The 15341-nt window shown below is 39.5% G+C and overlaps 1 protein-coding gene across 2 annotated transcripts in view; it reads left to right on the top strand.

Moving 5' to 3' along the window:
- Positions 1-15341, top strand: part of PPP2R5E (protein phosphatase 2 regulatory subunit B'epsilon) — a 150386-nt gene that overhangs the window by 119687 nt on the left and 15358 nt on the right. For both annotated transcript variants that reach the window (XM_065940140.1, XM_065940139.1), the window contains exons 6-10: positions 9320-9450; positions 9601-9660; positions 12103-12211; positions 13854-13907; positions 14011-14061. In XM_065940140.1, the coding sequence (XP_065796212.1) occupies positions 9320-9450; positions 9601-9660; positions 12103-12211; positions 13854-13907; positions 14011-14061 (405 nt within the window). The remainder of the gene's footprint in view (positions 1-9319; positions 9451-9600; positions 9661-12102; positions 12212-13853; positions 13908-14010; positions 14062-15341) is intronic.

Genomic DNA, 15341 nt, shown 5'->3' with positions numbered 1-15341 from the left:
TCCTCCTCTGGAAAGTAGATTCAAAATATCCATAATATGATAGTAATTACAAGGTGGTTGTGTAGATTTAATAAGTGTATTCATGTGTAAGTATGGAGAATAATTTCTGATCATTGTAACGATACAGTAAATATTACACTGCTGCAGTCACTACTGTTTTTGTTAGGATCACCTCTTGTTTTGAGAAGTTTTTTTGTCATTATTTTCTAGAACAGCCTCAGTCCCCAAAGTTATATATTAGTCTGTCATGTCTTACGTAGCATGTTATCAATTTTTTGAGATCTGACTTTTACTAGTCTAAAACATCAAAAAGCCCTTTGGACTCTACTTGTATGGTTCTTCTCTGGCTGTGGGTTTTTTTTTTTTTAAAGATGTTTAATATGGTCTCTTATCTTTGAATTCTTATCATTTCCACTTCACCAGCTGATTTCTTCCAGTCAGTGTTATAAGTAAATGTTTAGTGCCAAGAACGTATACTTTTTGGTATGTGAGAACCAGGGAAAGCACATTGAAATCTTCATAGAGGCCAGACAAGTGATATATAATGTAGTAGTCTGGGTTTGACAGAGGGGAGTTGATGGAAACAGTGGTGACCTAGAGAGCTTGGACCCAGCTGCTGCCAGTCCACTCCAGTCAACTGTTGGCTAATTGCTAAGTGGGCCAAGTATTGCTAGATTCTTTTGATTTTTTTCGGAAAACCTGGAAGTCTAGATTTTTTGTATGGGCCAGTCAGAACTATCTGTGACTTGTACCTTTGAAGGGTTTGCTGTTTTTTATTTCAGAATGGACTTCTGATGTTCAGTCGCTAAGTTGTGTCCAACTCTTTGTGACCCTGTAGACTGCTGCACACCAGGCTTCCCTTTCACTGTCTTGGAGTTTGCTCAGAATGATGTCCATTGCATCAGTGATGCCATCCAATCATCTCATCCTCTGATGCCCCCTTCTCCTCATACCCTCAATCTTTCCCAGCATCAGGATCTTTTCTGATGAGTCGGCTCTTCAAATCTGGTAGCCAAAGTATTGGAGCTTCAGCTTCAGCACCAATCCTTCCAATGAATATTCAGGGTTGATTTCCTTCAGGATTGACTGGTTTGATCTTGCTGTTCAGGGGACTCTCAAGAGTCTCCTCCAGCACCATAATTCGAAAGCAACCATTCTTTGGCACTCAGTCTGCTTTGTGGTTCAACTCTCACATCTGTAAATGACTACTAGAAAAACCACAGCTTTGACTGTGCGCAGCTTTGTCGGCAAAGTGATGTCTCTGTTTTTAAATACGCTGTCGAAGCTTGTCACAGGTTTTCTTCCAGGGAGCAAGTATCTTAATTTCATGACTGCAATGACCATCCACAGTGGTTTTGAAGTCCAAGAAAATAAAATCTGCTACTATTTCCATTTTTTCCTCAGGTATTTGCCATGAAGTGATAGGACCATATGCCATGATCTTAGCTTTTTTTCATGTTGAGTTTTAAACCAGCTTTTTCACTCTCTTTCACCTTCCTTCAGAGGCTCTTTAGTTTCTCTTTGCTTTCTGCCATTAGAGTGGTATCATCTGCATATCTGAGGTTGTTGATATCTCTCCTGGGAGTCTTGATTCCAGCTTGTGATTCATCCAGCCTTACATTTCACATGATGTACTCTGTATAGAGGTTAAATAAACAGTGACAATATATATCTGTGACGTACTCAGAATGATATATTAACTAGCTTAAAGTTCATACTAATTTTTGTTAAATCTAGGTTTACATATCGTTTAGCATTTGCTATGTACTTAATCTAAGTCTTTACGTAAGGAAGCTGTCAGAGACTTCAAAGATAGTCGATTGATTACATAGTGCACTGTGTCCAGGGTAATGTTGATTTTAGACTTAGGTAACTTAAGCTATAAGTGTGTAGGCTTGCCTAGACTTATGAAACAACCTTGTCTGTTCCCAATAAAGATAAATTTCACCTGTGTTAGCTGGGCAAATGGTTCGTTTTTGACACTTCACACCCCCAAGACCAAAAATGAGTCGTCAAACCTTGAATTATTTCACTGGGTGGATTATTGTGGTAGGAATTGGGTAGTGAAGTTCTAAAGAGTGCTTTCAACCACTCTGCAAGTCTGAGAAGTCGTCAGTGGTTGCTAAGAGACATACTATTCAAGTGTCTCCATAAACATATGAACTGTTGGAGATGGCTGGCTAATAACTTGTTCTTCACATGTGCAGTTATATTTAGCTGAAAGGTGCTGTAATTTTCATGCAGATTATGCAAATTTTCCAGCCTGTCCTTGATAGTGACCTTTTGTTATTGTGTTTTAAAAACTGAAGACAAGTTGGACACGACATAAAACCAACTTGTGAAAGAATTTTAGATTCTACATGAAATAAAATTCACAAACCTTGAATCTCAGCCCTAATACAAAGAACTCTTTTCCAAACAAGTTCCCTCTGAGTGTGTCAAAATGTTTACATTTCTCTCTCAATAGTCTTTAGCAAATAAAACTTAAGAGTTTATTTCTACCAGGAATTTTATCAGATAGCCATTACCAGTGAACAGTAAATCACTCCATCTCATCTGTCCAACCTGTAACTCAGAAACCTTAAAAAAGTGCTTTACTGCTCCGACTCCTGCATCCAAAGCCAGCTTTGTGGGGATGCAGTTCATGCTGGGGCAGAGGGCCCTGTGCTTAGAAGGCACTTGTTCATGGTTTAATGCTTTGCTGTTGCTGTCTTGAAAGTCTTAACACTTTTTGAACAAAGAGTAAGGCATTTTCATTTTGCACTGGGCCCACAAATTATGTAGCTAGTCCCTGCCTGTATCCCACTAAGTGCATCATTATGGAGCATAACCACTCTTTCTTGAGATGCTGACCAAATTGATTGTCTTAAAAATTTTAATTGCAGGGTTTTCTTAATGCTTAAGGGAGAAAGAATGGACTTCTCTACTTTGTAGGAAAAATGCTGAAATTAGGAAAATAAAAGCATGTGACTTGGTGTTGTTCATGTTTGTATGACTTAAACCTTTGAAATTTTTATACTGAATTTCAAAGTTCCTGAAGTCAGAATTGCTAGAAGCTTGTAATGTAAGCTTGTGTACACTGTACTTGCACATTGGCTGCCCCATATTTCATCTCATATGTTGGTCCTCTTGAGTTGTTACGATACATGGGAGTCGGGCTGCAGTTGGCTCTTGTTTCTTGGTTCTTGGCTCTTTTCTCCAGGTGCCTTTTTATTTGATTGAGGTGAAGGTATTAGGAAGATAGTATTTTTTCATGTAGAAGAATTTGTTCTTCAGTCACTTAGTTGTGTCAGACTCCTTGCAACCCCATGGACTGCAGCACGGCAGGCTTCCCTGTCTTTCACCATCTCCCTGAGCTTGCTCAAACTCATGTCCGTTGAGTCAGTGATGCCATCCAACCATCTCATCCTCTGTCTTTCCCTTCTGCCTTCAATCTTTCCTAGCATCAGGGTCTTTTCTAATGAATCGGCTCTTTGCATCAGGTGGCCAAAGTATTGGAGTTTCAGCTTCAGCATCAGTCCTTCTAATGAATATTCAGGATTAATTTTCTTTAGGATTGATTGGCTTGATCTCCTTGTAGTCCAAAGGACTCTCTTTGTAGTCTACCACCACAGCTCACAAGCATTGGTTCTCCTGCGTTCAGCCTTCTCTACAATCCAACTTTCACATCCATACATGACTACTGGAAAAACCATGGCTTTGACTATACAGACATTTGTTGGCAGAGTAATGTGTCTGCTTTTTAATATGCTGTTCAGATTTGTCATAGCTTTTCTTCCAAATAGCAATGTAGCAGAATAGCTTAAGTTAAGTAAAGCCTGACATGTAGAGATCTGATTTTAGTTTAGGTTTAAAACATTTAGAATACTAATTTCATTGATTATTTACTCTTTCTTTACATGAAATAGAGCTGGGCAGTTGGTTCTTTATTGCAGAAGAGGATAATGGGCTTTTTGTTTCAAGTCTCTTGCTGACACATTTTATAAAGAAAAATAGCAGCTCCTGCCTGATCCTTCCCCAACCCAGAGTCTCATTCCCTGGAAGTAACCACATTCAAGTAGCTGTCTCCTTATGTGTATCTCAGTACTTCTAAACAGCATTCTTAATGCTGTTTCTTGATCGTTTAAAATCTGTTCCTACTATAAGCTGTTACATGTCTGCCTTTATATCTCCCTCCTCTCCATCTTTCCAGTACAGTCAGAAAATTTAATTAAATCAAATTGCAGTATTTTACAGTCAAACAACATGACTGTGTATATGTTGTTCAGAGCAAAGGCACACATTCTGCCATAATGACATTTGTTTTCTTGTAGGTTTTTTTTTTTTTTTTTTAATAAAAACCCTAGAATTAGTAGTTACCTGATTTTTCACTTGCTTGCTTTCTTATGTAGTGGTCATCAGTTCATTCGTCCGTTTTGTGAGAGTGTCGTGCAGCTCTTATTCTGGCCCACACTGACAACTAGTCTTTTGTTTTTGTATTTTCCTTGGAGGCCTTCTTCCTGGAGCTCAAGTCATCCTGCTCTGGTTGGCATTTCAGGCTGTGTCCACAGTGGCCATCCTGGGACTTCCCTCTGCCCCTTTTCTGACTGTCTTTACTTGCTTCATTTCCTTTCATTTTGGTGGGCTACATCCTCTAGATGCTTCCGTAGAAAGCATGGATGGGATGTACATTTTTTGATACCCGCTTCTCTGCCCTGGTGGCTTAGACAGTAAAATGTCTGCCTACAACGTGGGAGATATGGGTTCAATCCCTGGGTCGGGAAGATCTCCTGGAGAAGGAAATGGCAACCCACTTCAGTATTCTTGCCTGGAAAACCCTATGGACGTAGGAGCCTGGTAGACTGCAGTCCATAGGATCGCAAAGAGTCAGACACAACTGAGCGACTTCACTTCACTTCTCTGAAAATGTCTTTATTCTCCCCACATAACTTGATTGACATTTTGATCTGCTAGTTTTCTTATCTTCTTTCTTCTGTATACTTTATCATTTGGTTATACTTTCAAGCTAGATTTGCTCACTTTAATGCGTCAGACCTTCTGAAATTTTTATTTCTGTTGCATCTTGAATTTTGTGTGCTATTTTATTTCCTGAATATTCATCTGTAATAGCATTCTGTTTTTGTTTCAAAGATCTAGTAGATTTATTTATTTTGAGGATGTTATAGATTCTTTTATTTCCAGTTTTTTCCACTCTTGCACTGTTTCCTCTGAATTCTTTATGATTGTTTTTTAAGGAATGTTCTGTATCTTTTATGTTAGAGTCTTTGGTGATCTTAGACTATATTCGTAGTTGTTGTTTAGCTGATAGGTCGTGTCCAACTCTTTTGTGACCTTGTGAACTGTCGCCTACCAGGCTCCTCTGTCCATGGAATTTCCCAGGAAGGAATACTGGACTGGGTTGCCATTTCCTTCTGCAGAGGATTTTCCCCAACCCAGAGATCAAACCTGCGTCTCCTGTGTTGGCAGGCAGGTTCTTTATAACTGAACCACCAGGGAAGCCCTATATTCATAGTTAACATGTTAGTTTTTAAAAAAAGACCTCTTAAAATCTGTATCTGTGTGTGTGTATGTGTGTGCATGTGTGTGTGCATGCGTGCATGTGTACACACATGCACAAGTGGGAAACACTTGACACCTTGGGCAGAGGCCTTGCCATTCAACTGAGAAACCTTCAGATATTAGTATATCTGTAACTGTTTCCTCTTGAGACTGTCCATTTCCCCCATAAGGAACTTTCTAACCTCCTGCCTCAGTCAGAACTGATAACTTAGTCAGGGAAGGGCCTGGCAAAGATAATGCTCTTCAGCATGCAGAATTTTATTAAATCCCATTGTTTTCAATAAATGTTTTACTTCAGCCTATATCTGATGTCCTCAAGACTAGAGACTCGCTCGTTTATTCTCTCCAGGCCTTGAGTGTAAATCTTCAGTCAACTGCATGGGACGGAGGATCCAGGAGATCTTGTTACTCTTCCTCCAAACTTTCAATCAGATCTCCTGTTTCTAGCTCCTCACAACCTTGCCATCAAATATATCTGGTGCCTTCAGTTCTTATGCCTTTTAAGGGTTCTCTGGTGTGAACTGGCTTGCTTCTTGTTGGCTTGCCTCCCTGCTGGCAGAATGGAAAAACACTTAGCAGAGTGGAGAAAGAGGAAGCCTAAGATAGTGACCCCTTGCCATCCACTTTCCATCTTTGAGAGGTGTGCAGATTTGTCTGATCTGCTCCCCAGACCCTGACTACCTTTTTCAGTTTGTCCTTTACATTTCACTGTAGATTTATGATGAGGTTCAAAGGAGGTTGTTGGGCTAAGTCACTGGGCAGTTATCTCTGTCTGTCAACTCCAGGATGGCTGGTTTTGTGAAGTAGGAGACAGCATGTTGACAGGTCTGTCTTTGCTCTGTAATCACCTTGGAAACTCTCCAGCTTCATTTCTTTGACAACAAGTTGCCTATTACATTGTAGAGAGCACAGTCTACCTAGGGATTTACAGATACTGGATTATATTTTGCATTGCTTTTTTTTTGTAGGGAGCATTTGGAGTTTATATATGACTATGCACACAAATATTACTTGGTTTTGGAAATTAAAACTTATCCCACTCCCTTCTTTTTGGGCCTACACACAATTCTATCTTTTCTTTTGCCTCATATATCATGAAATAATTGAGTGTGTTCTGTAGTGCCACAGAAAAGTAGTTTGTATACTACAATTCATCTTTCTCAAAGAACATAGTATATATATATATAATTTGTGCCTTTAAGACTGGCTCAGGTTAGGTGCCTGGTAATACATTTTCTTTGAGGGCCTAATGAAAACACATTAGTTAAATAATTTTTGTTTAATTATTATGTGTTCATCAGACTCTTAAGATTAACAATGAACAATACATAAGCATGGTTGATTCAAGTTTTGCTAGCATTACACCCCCTCAAACCTTCTCCTGTGTTAGTTACAGATTACTCATTAAGCCTTTTTACAACACTTAAAAGTAGAAACCAAATTAAAAAAATAGAACTCAAAGGTTAATTATTTCTGTTAACATGGAATGGAATGGTTCAGTTAGAAATCTGTCATTTTCTGCAGGTAGCGGTAAGAAATAACAAACCCATGGGGCCTTTTTTGCCCATAGGGTTCACATCTTCCTTTCACTGTTTCCTGTGGAAATGTGTAGTTGACTTTCTCATTGCTTTCCTGGGGGCTCCATGTTTGTTCATGTGTATGTGTGTATGAGTGTGTGTGCGCGTGCGTGCATGTGCATGCACCCAGCAAAGGAGATGGTCATGGTCCCTGGTATATGCAGAGATTGATTGATTGACTGGCTGGTTGGTTGTATGACTAAGTAGGCAGAGAGATGGCAGGTATTTTAACCACATCTTATATTTGGATAGGCTGCAGGCGAAGGTATGTACTATTGAATCTGCCGTGAACACTTTCTTCACCTCTGGCTCCTAGTTTCTTCATGGATGTCACTTCGTGTAGAAGTCTTGATCACTCCACTTCTCCCAAATAGAGTAGATGTTGCTGCTGTGTATTTATCTAGTATCCCGAGTCACTTGCCATGGTGCTTATTTCCGTGTATTCCTCATTACACTAGGCCTGTAAAAGCAGTGTCTGTATTGCTCATCATTTTGTCCCTGAGACTGTGCCCAGTGGTGGGTGACATGCTCATTTGAAATATTCAAGTTTTGAATGGTTGGATGGATGACATTGTACAGTCAAAAATTTTGTCTGTCTCACTGCCCAATTTTGAAGACTGTTCTTCAGTCTGTGCTTTTTTTTGGTCTGTTGTTCAAACAAAAGTAGACAATTTTTTTGAATCCTGCCCACCAAGTTCTTCTGCTCTCAGTCCCAGGCTCACTTTAATCACCTGAAGTCATGTTTAAGTGTGTCTTGACAGCTTTTTTTTTGGTAATTAGGGTAGTCTGCATTCATTTGTATGGTGTCTATATGCTCATGAAATGTTTTGCTATAAAGTTAACATTAGAACTATGAGTTCTGTTTTATTGCAATGATAATGAAGGTATGAAGAATTCAGTAAAATTCAAACCAGTCGCCAAGTTTGTTCTTCAGGTAGAGGAACCTTCCTATTATCATTTAAAAAAAAAAGTAGCCTTACTGAGATATAATTCATATAATGTAAAAGTCAGCATTTTAAAGTTTATAATTTAATGTTTAATATATTCTACAGAGTTTAATCATCACTGTCCTGTAATTGCAGAACACTTTCTATCATTTCAAAAACAAATGCCATGCTCACTAGTGGTCACTCCTCATTCTGCTTTCTGTCTCTACGGACTTGCCTGTTCTGGATATTTCAGTGAAATCACACACTATGTGGCCTTTTTGTGTCTGGCTTTTTTTTTTTTTTGCTTGGCACGATGTTTGAGAGGCGTATCCATGTGGTAACATATATCAGTATGTCAGTCCTTTTCACGCCTGCATAATATTCCACTGTAGCACACTTTGCAGCAGTTGATGGGTATTTGGGTTATTTTACTTTTTGGCTCTCATGAATCATGCTGCAGTGGACATTCATGTGCAGGTTTTTGTGTTGGCATATGTTTTCAATTCTGATAAGATGTGATCTTATCAGGATTCAGTTATTGCCTTTAGATTATAAATGATTGGAAGCTTGAAAAATGTCATTCATGTATAACATACATACGGAAATCATAACTATTCACATCAGTGGGTATTTATAAAGTGAACATACCCATGTAATAAGATCCAGGATCTCAGAAGAGAATGTTGCCAGTGTTCTTGGGAACTTTTTGATGTTTGCTTTGGTTTAGGTTATCTCAGTTTACTTGTATGCTCTGGGAGAGCTGAAAGCCTAGCTGTATCTTTGAAACATAAGCTCAGTAGATGACTTATGCCACAGAAGTGTGGTGATTGAAATAATGGACTCTAGGGTCCTGACTGCTTGGGTTCAAATTCTAGTTCTACCACTTCTCATCTTTGTGCCCCAATTTCCTCTTCTGTAAAATGGGAATAAGACTACCTTATAAGGAGTATTAAGTAGGTTGTTTAGAAAATTGCCTGCTGATCATACTAAGTGCCATATGTGTTACCTAATATTATTATAATTACTGTTCTGATTATTGTTCTTTTTGTGCATCTCTTCTCTATAGAGTATGACCCCTTGTCTGACTTACTTATCCCTGCATTCCCAAAGACTAGCGCAATGCTTGTCACATAATAGATTTTTAATAATGTTTTGAAGAAGGAAGGAAGAGATTTTAAATAACACGTGGCAGAATTTCTAAATCCTTTGCTGAAACCGCTTTTGACAACTACACTATTTTTTTATTTACAACAGCTTTTGGAGCTGTTTGACAGTGAAGACCCTCGGGAACGGGACTACTTAAAAACAGTCTTACACAGAATTTATGGCAAGTTTCTTGGTCTTAGAGCATTTATCCGAAAACAGATTAACAATATTTTTCTAAGGTAAGTGGAGGGAAGAGAAGCAAAGTTGATGGTTTTATAGAAGTGTTAAGTAAACCTCAAATATTTGAACATAGCGTACTGACTTTTTCTCTTTTTCTTTCTCTTTCCTCTTCTCCCCTCCCCTCCCCTTTCTTTCCTCTCTCTTTTTAGGTTTGTTTATGAAACAGAACACTTCAATGGTGTAGCTGAACTGCTGGAAATATTAGGAAGGTAAGCGCCGTTGCTACTGTCAGGTGAATATTGTTGTGATGGTCAGGCTCAGGTGGCTCGGGGAGACGCTGCCCCGGATCCCTGCTGTATGTTCACCAGGCCTCATGTGTGCTCATGGCATGTTTCCCAACTGACTCTACAAACCACAGTTTTGTGTTCCCCTTCTTTCATAATGATACATTGCTAATTATTTTGGCAAGAGAGTTCCAGAAAAACATCTATTTCTGCTTTCTTGACTATGCCAAAGCCTTTGACTGTGTGGATCACAATCAACTGTGGAAAATTGTTAAAGAGATGGGAATACCAGACCACCTGACCTGCCTCTTGAGAAACCTGTATGCAGGTCAGGAAGCAACAGTTAAAACTGGACATGGAACAACAGACTGGTTCCAAATAGGAAAAGGAGTACGTCAAGGCTGTATATTGTCACCCTGCTTGTTTAACTTATATGCAGAGTACATCATGAGAAATGCTAGGCTGAAGGAAGCACAAGCTGGAATCAAGATTACCGGGAGAAATATCAATAACCTCAGATATGCAGATGACACCACCCTTATGGCAGAGTGTGAAAAGGAACTAAAAAGCCTCTTGATGAAGGTGAAGGAGGAGAATGAAAAAGTTGACTTAAAGCTCAACATTCAGAAAATCATTATTTTCTGAAACAGAAGATCATGGCATCTGGTCCCATCACTTCATGGGAAATAGGTGGAGAAACTGTGGAAACAGTGTCAGACTTTATTTTTCTGGGCTCCAAAATCACTGCAGATGGTGATTGCAGCCATGAAATTAAAAGACGCTTACTCCTTGGAAGGAAAGTTATGACCAACCTAGACAGCATATTAAAAAGCAGAGACATTACTTTGCCAACAAAGGTCCCTCCAATCAAGGCTATGGTTTTTCCAGTAGTCATGTATGGATGTGAGAGTTGGACTGTGAAGAAAGCTGAGCACCAAAGAATTGATGCTTCTGAACTGTGGTGTTGGTGAAGACTCTTGAGAATCCCTTGGACTGCAAGGAGATCCAACAGTCCATCCTAAAGGAGATGAGTCCTGGGTGTTCATTGGAAGGACTGATGCTGAAGCTGAAACTCCAATACTTTGGCCACCTCATGTGGAGTTGACTCATTGGAAAAGACCCTGATGCTGGGAGGGGTTGGGGGCAGGAGGAGAAGGGGATGACAGAGGATGAGATGGTTGGATGGCATTACCGACTTGATGGACATGAGTTTGAGTAAATTCTGAGAGTTGGTGATGGACAGGGAGGCCTGGCGTGCTGCGATTCATGGGGTCTCAAAGAGTTGGACACAACTGAGCGACTGAACTGAATTATTTTGGAATGACAGAAAGAGCCAACAGTTTATTCGTTATTCATCTAATCACCGTCAGACCAGTTGCTCAAACATCTTCTTGTCAGTTTCGTTTCTCTGTGATCATTTTCTAAAGCAGGTTTATAATAAATTAGAGGGACATCCCTGGTGCACAGTGGCTGAGAATCTGCCTGCCAGTGCAGGGGATGTGGATTTGATCTGGTCTGGGAAGATTTCACGTGGTGCGGGCAACTAAAGCCTGTGCGCCACAACTCCTGAGCCCACAAGCTGCAGGTACTGAGCCCCCGTGCTACAAGTACTGAAGGCTGCACACCCAGAGCCTGTGCTCCGCAACAAGAGAAGCCACCACGAAGAGAAGCCTATGCACTGCAACCAAGAGTAGCCTCCGCTAACTGCAACTAGAGAAATGCCGCACACAGCAAGGAAGACCCAGCACAGCCAAAAATAAATAAATACATTATTTTTTAAAAAATTAGAAAGATTGCCATGTTCAAAGGGTCCGTGTACCAGGTGTAGTTCTTGATCAGCTGACGCCTGGAGTAGTGAGGTGAACTGGGGAGAGACAGCTGTGGTTGGGTTTCCACACACAAGGGAGTCTAATGTAGCCGGACACTGTGATTACTTAGTCTGTCCTCCTGATATGAGGAGAGAGAGAAGGTGGAATCACTTGGTTCCCTTTCGGACTTCCCACGGGTAGGCTTTATACCTTGGGGTATTCTTGGCATGAGCAGATTTCAGGGATGGGAAGGAACACTGTCTGGAAATGGAAAGGGTCTTCAGTGAACCAGGCTGGTGATTATTTGGGGAAGGATAAGAGGGAAGGAAAAATAAAGAGTTGTTGTTACAAAAGCTTTTGGAAACTATGCATCTAAGTGTAAAAGCTCAAGAGCCTTTGCTGGGAGATCAGAAGCAAATTTCCTTCTTTTAAATTCTCTTTCTACTTAAAGATATTCTTTAAAGCAACTGAGAGGACTTGAATGCCACTGGGGTGGGTTTTGGTTTGTTCTGGATCAAACATAACCTGATTAAGATATAGCCTGATCTCACAAGAATAGCATCTCAATTTAGCTTGTTGTGGTCATGTCACTAATTCATGTCTCTTTTCTTTTTCCTAGTATTATCAATGGCTTTGCTTTACCTCTTAAGGCAGAACACAAACAGTTCCTGGTGAAAGTGTTGATTCCTTTGCACACTGTCAGGAGCCTGTCACTCTTCCATGCCCAGGTAGAATTTTGTACAACTACTTTTGGAAGCACAATAAATTTTGTAAACCCAGTGTTTTGTTGTTCTTGTTATTTACTTAATTTAAACAAAAGGCTTGTGAAAGTTAAAAATATTCCCCAAAGCAAATAAAATGTGTATCTATTTGCCTGTGTATAGGAGAATCATGGGAATTATTTCTTAAGTGGGAACAGCAGTTGCTTAATCATCTCGTCTTACAGAGAGAACTTAGATAGTTGCCCAAGTTCACAATCATATATTCAGCAGGTTGCATGTGATAAACATGTATATGGGCTTTTCAGATTTAAACCTTTGGATGAATGTAATCATTTTGGAATGTTCTCAAATCTTTTAGCCCATCCTCATCTTGCGTTAGTCTATCCTCGTTCTTTTTACCCCCTCTTCTAGTTCATTCACCATTTCTTTCTCACCTTCTCTATACAGATGACACTCTCACAAGAAAACAAATCAGTCAGTATTTGCACTTTAGCCTCCATTACTTTAAAAAGCATACCCTGTGTAGTCCCCCCATTCTAATTTCCCTGCTAACACTGCCTTGCATGGTAAGCATGTCACTAGGAGGTAGATTTATGATATCATGGCATTTTAATTTTAGCATTTCAAACCTTTGACATACCCCCTCCCTGTAATGGGAATGTTTTGAGTTTTCATAAAAATGTAACACATCTTTCAGAGTAGTGTTCCTGTTTAAATGTGAAATAGTGTGTTTCGAGGAAAAATTAGTCCATATGCTTCTAATTTAGAACACCATCAAAATGTTTCACAAGAGTGAATTTCTTGTCCAAGAATCTTTCCGAGCCCCTTTGCTGATCTTGCCTTGAGTTTTTGAAATAGGATATCACGCTTCATGATCATTTAAATAAAATTCTTACCTTGGTGAGTTAGCATCAGATGTAGAACTCTTCTTGTTTGTTCAGGGTTCTATCCATGGCAGGTACAACCTTTTAAATCTTTCCATGAAACTGTTTCAGCTTGCACGTGCCATTTCAGGCGGTCAGCAGTGTTTCCAGTGAAGTGCCTTCTTCTCAGATAGGACTCTCTGGAACCCCAGTAAAACCCCATATCGTTAATGTTCCAGCAAAGAGAAAAGAAACCCATGAGATGTAGCTCAAACTCTATGTAGACGAGATACTTTAAGAATATACTGGAAAAAAAAAAAAAGAATATACTGGATGTGGTATTTCACCTCTGCTTTTCATTAACTGACTACTTCATGTCCCCACATTCTTTTTAAAAAAATTTCCCTGGAACCTTATTAGTGTCAATCTTTGAGTTGAAAAAGTAGCTTCTTATTTTTCTTTATATGTATTTTATTTTTTAAATGAATTGAATATGAAGTTATTAAAACCAGACTCTGGAAGCTTTTTAGGGCTTTTTAATAATACATCTTTGAGCCTTGAGTATATAGAATTTCTTTTTTTTTTTCCCATTTATTTTTATTAGTTGGAGGCTAATTACTCTGGGAAGACCCAGAGGGATCGGGGTGGAGAGGGAGGTGGGAGGTGGGATCGGATGAGGAATACATGTAAATCCATGGCTGATTCATGTCAATGTATGGCAAAAACCACTACAATATTGTAAAGTAGAATTTCTAATTTTGTCTTGTGTTTGCTTGTTTTTCCAGCTGGCATATTGCATAGTACAGTTTCTGGAGAAAGATCCTTCACTCACAGAACCAGTAAGTATTTTTTTCATAATTTTAAAAAACTTCAGAAAAACCACTTTTTATGGAGTATGTAAGAAAAATTAAGTGCAATTTGTTTTTCTCCTTTTCATTTTAGGTTATTAGGGGATTAATGAAATTTTGGCCCAAAACATGTAGTCAAAAAGAGGTAAGTGTTCAGTGTCAGTGTGTTAATAACTTACTAGAGCACTGAGATAATAGGCGTCTGTAAAAATGCATTATCTTAGCTAATCCTCATGGTAACCTCAGAATAAGGCAGGGCTGTCAATATTCTCATTTTACTAGTTATGAAATTGATATTTAGAGGTTAAGTAGCCTTCCTGGGTACACTAAGTTAGGTGGTTAGGCCAGAGCCCGCCCCCCCGATTCCTGCACCCTGGGCTTATCCTGGTCTGTTCACTGATGTCCGCTTCCTAGTGACCACCTACAGAGTATGGAGGCTTTGCTGTCACTGTTGATAGATGCTGTAGCAACCTGCCCAGATACCCACTTGAAAGCATCATATGGGTGAGATCTTACTATGCACAATCTTAAAATATATTGCAGACCTTTAGTTTCAGCTGTTCACAAGTGGCCCTGGAAATCTCTGATTTATAATCATTTGTAATTTTGCCAAGACCTCACTGGGCATGTGCAGTGTGAGGTTGTGGCGGAAGCGAGTCTCTTTGCGAAGTGAGCCTAGCTGAGCGCCAGATCTATACCACCTTTTCTTAAAGGTTAGAAACCATGTGGAAAAGGGTCCAGAAACAAAGGTCAGCAGTTGGTTTTATATTTGGAGAGTGTTTTAGAAGAAATTCAGAATGTTTCTTAACAAATGGCAAGGCTCGACTATATTTCACTTTTGATGGAAACACCCTCCTTCTCAAATCAGCTTCAATTGGCCAAAGCCCTACTTTACACATTTTCAGAAACTCTTCTAATTTCTTAATACCTGTTAGGTAAAATTAAACTAGTCATTGCTACCCAGATGCATCTTAAGATATGAAAAGATCATTTTTCATATTTTAATTGTATACTTAAGTTTTTTCTAGGCAGTCATTTCTTCATACCTAAATAGGAAAATCATTTTGGTTTTTATTTTTCTGTCAGTTTCCCATTATATTTAAAGCAACCGACTGTACTATTGATTTGGCCCCATTGTGTGATCTAAGAGCTGGGTTTGGAAGCACAGGGTACTGAGGCAACCAGATTCATTGTGCTCAGTAGTGAGCTAGTGTGTACATATGTACGTCTGAGCGTGGAGAATGGGTCTGCGTGTGCTGAGGAGTTAAAGTGGCATCTGTCTGTGACTGAATCTGTGCATTGGTGTCTCTGACTTTGTATGTTCTGTGAACTGGTGTCTCCTAGAGGAGCTCCTAGCTCATGGCACGGACTGTAAATGTTTGGCAAATATCTGCATGAGCCGCTGTGGACTTTGTCCATCATGCA

Source organism: Muntiacus reevesi, chromosome 7 (genome assembly GCF_963930625.1).
Source record: "Muntiacus reevesi chromosome 7, mMunRee1.1, whole genome shotgun sequence".
Taxonomy (NCBI): Eukaryota; Metazoa; Chordata; class Mammalia; order Artiodactyla; family Cervidae; genus Muntiacus; species Muntiacus reevesi.
The sequence above is the reverse complement of the archived record's forward strand: the minus strand, read 5'-3'. Positions and strand labels throughout refer to the sequence as shown.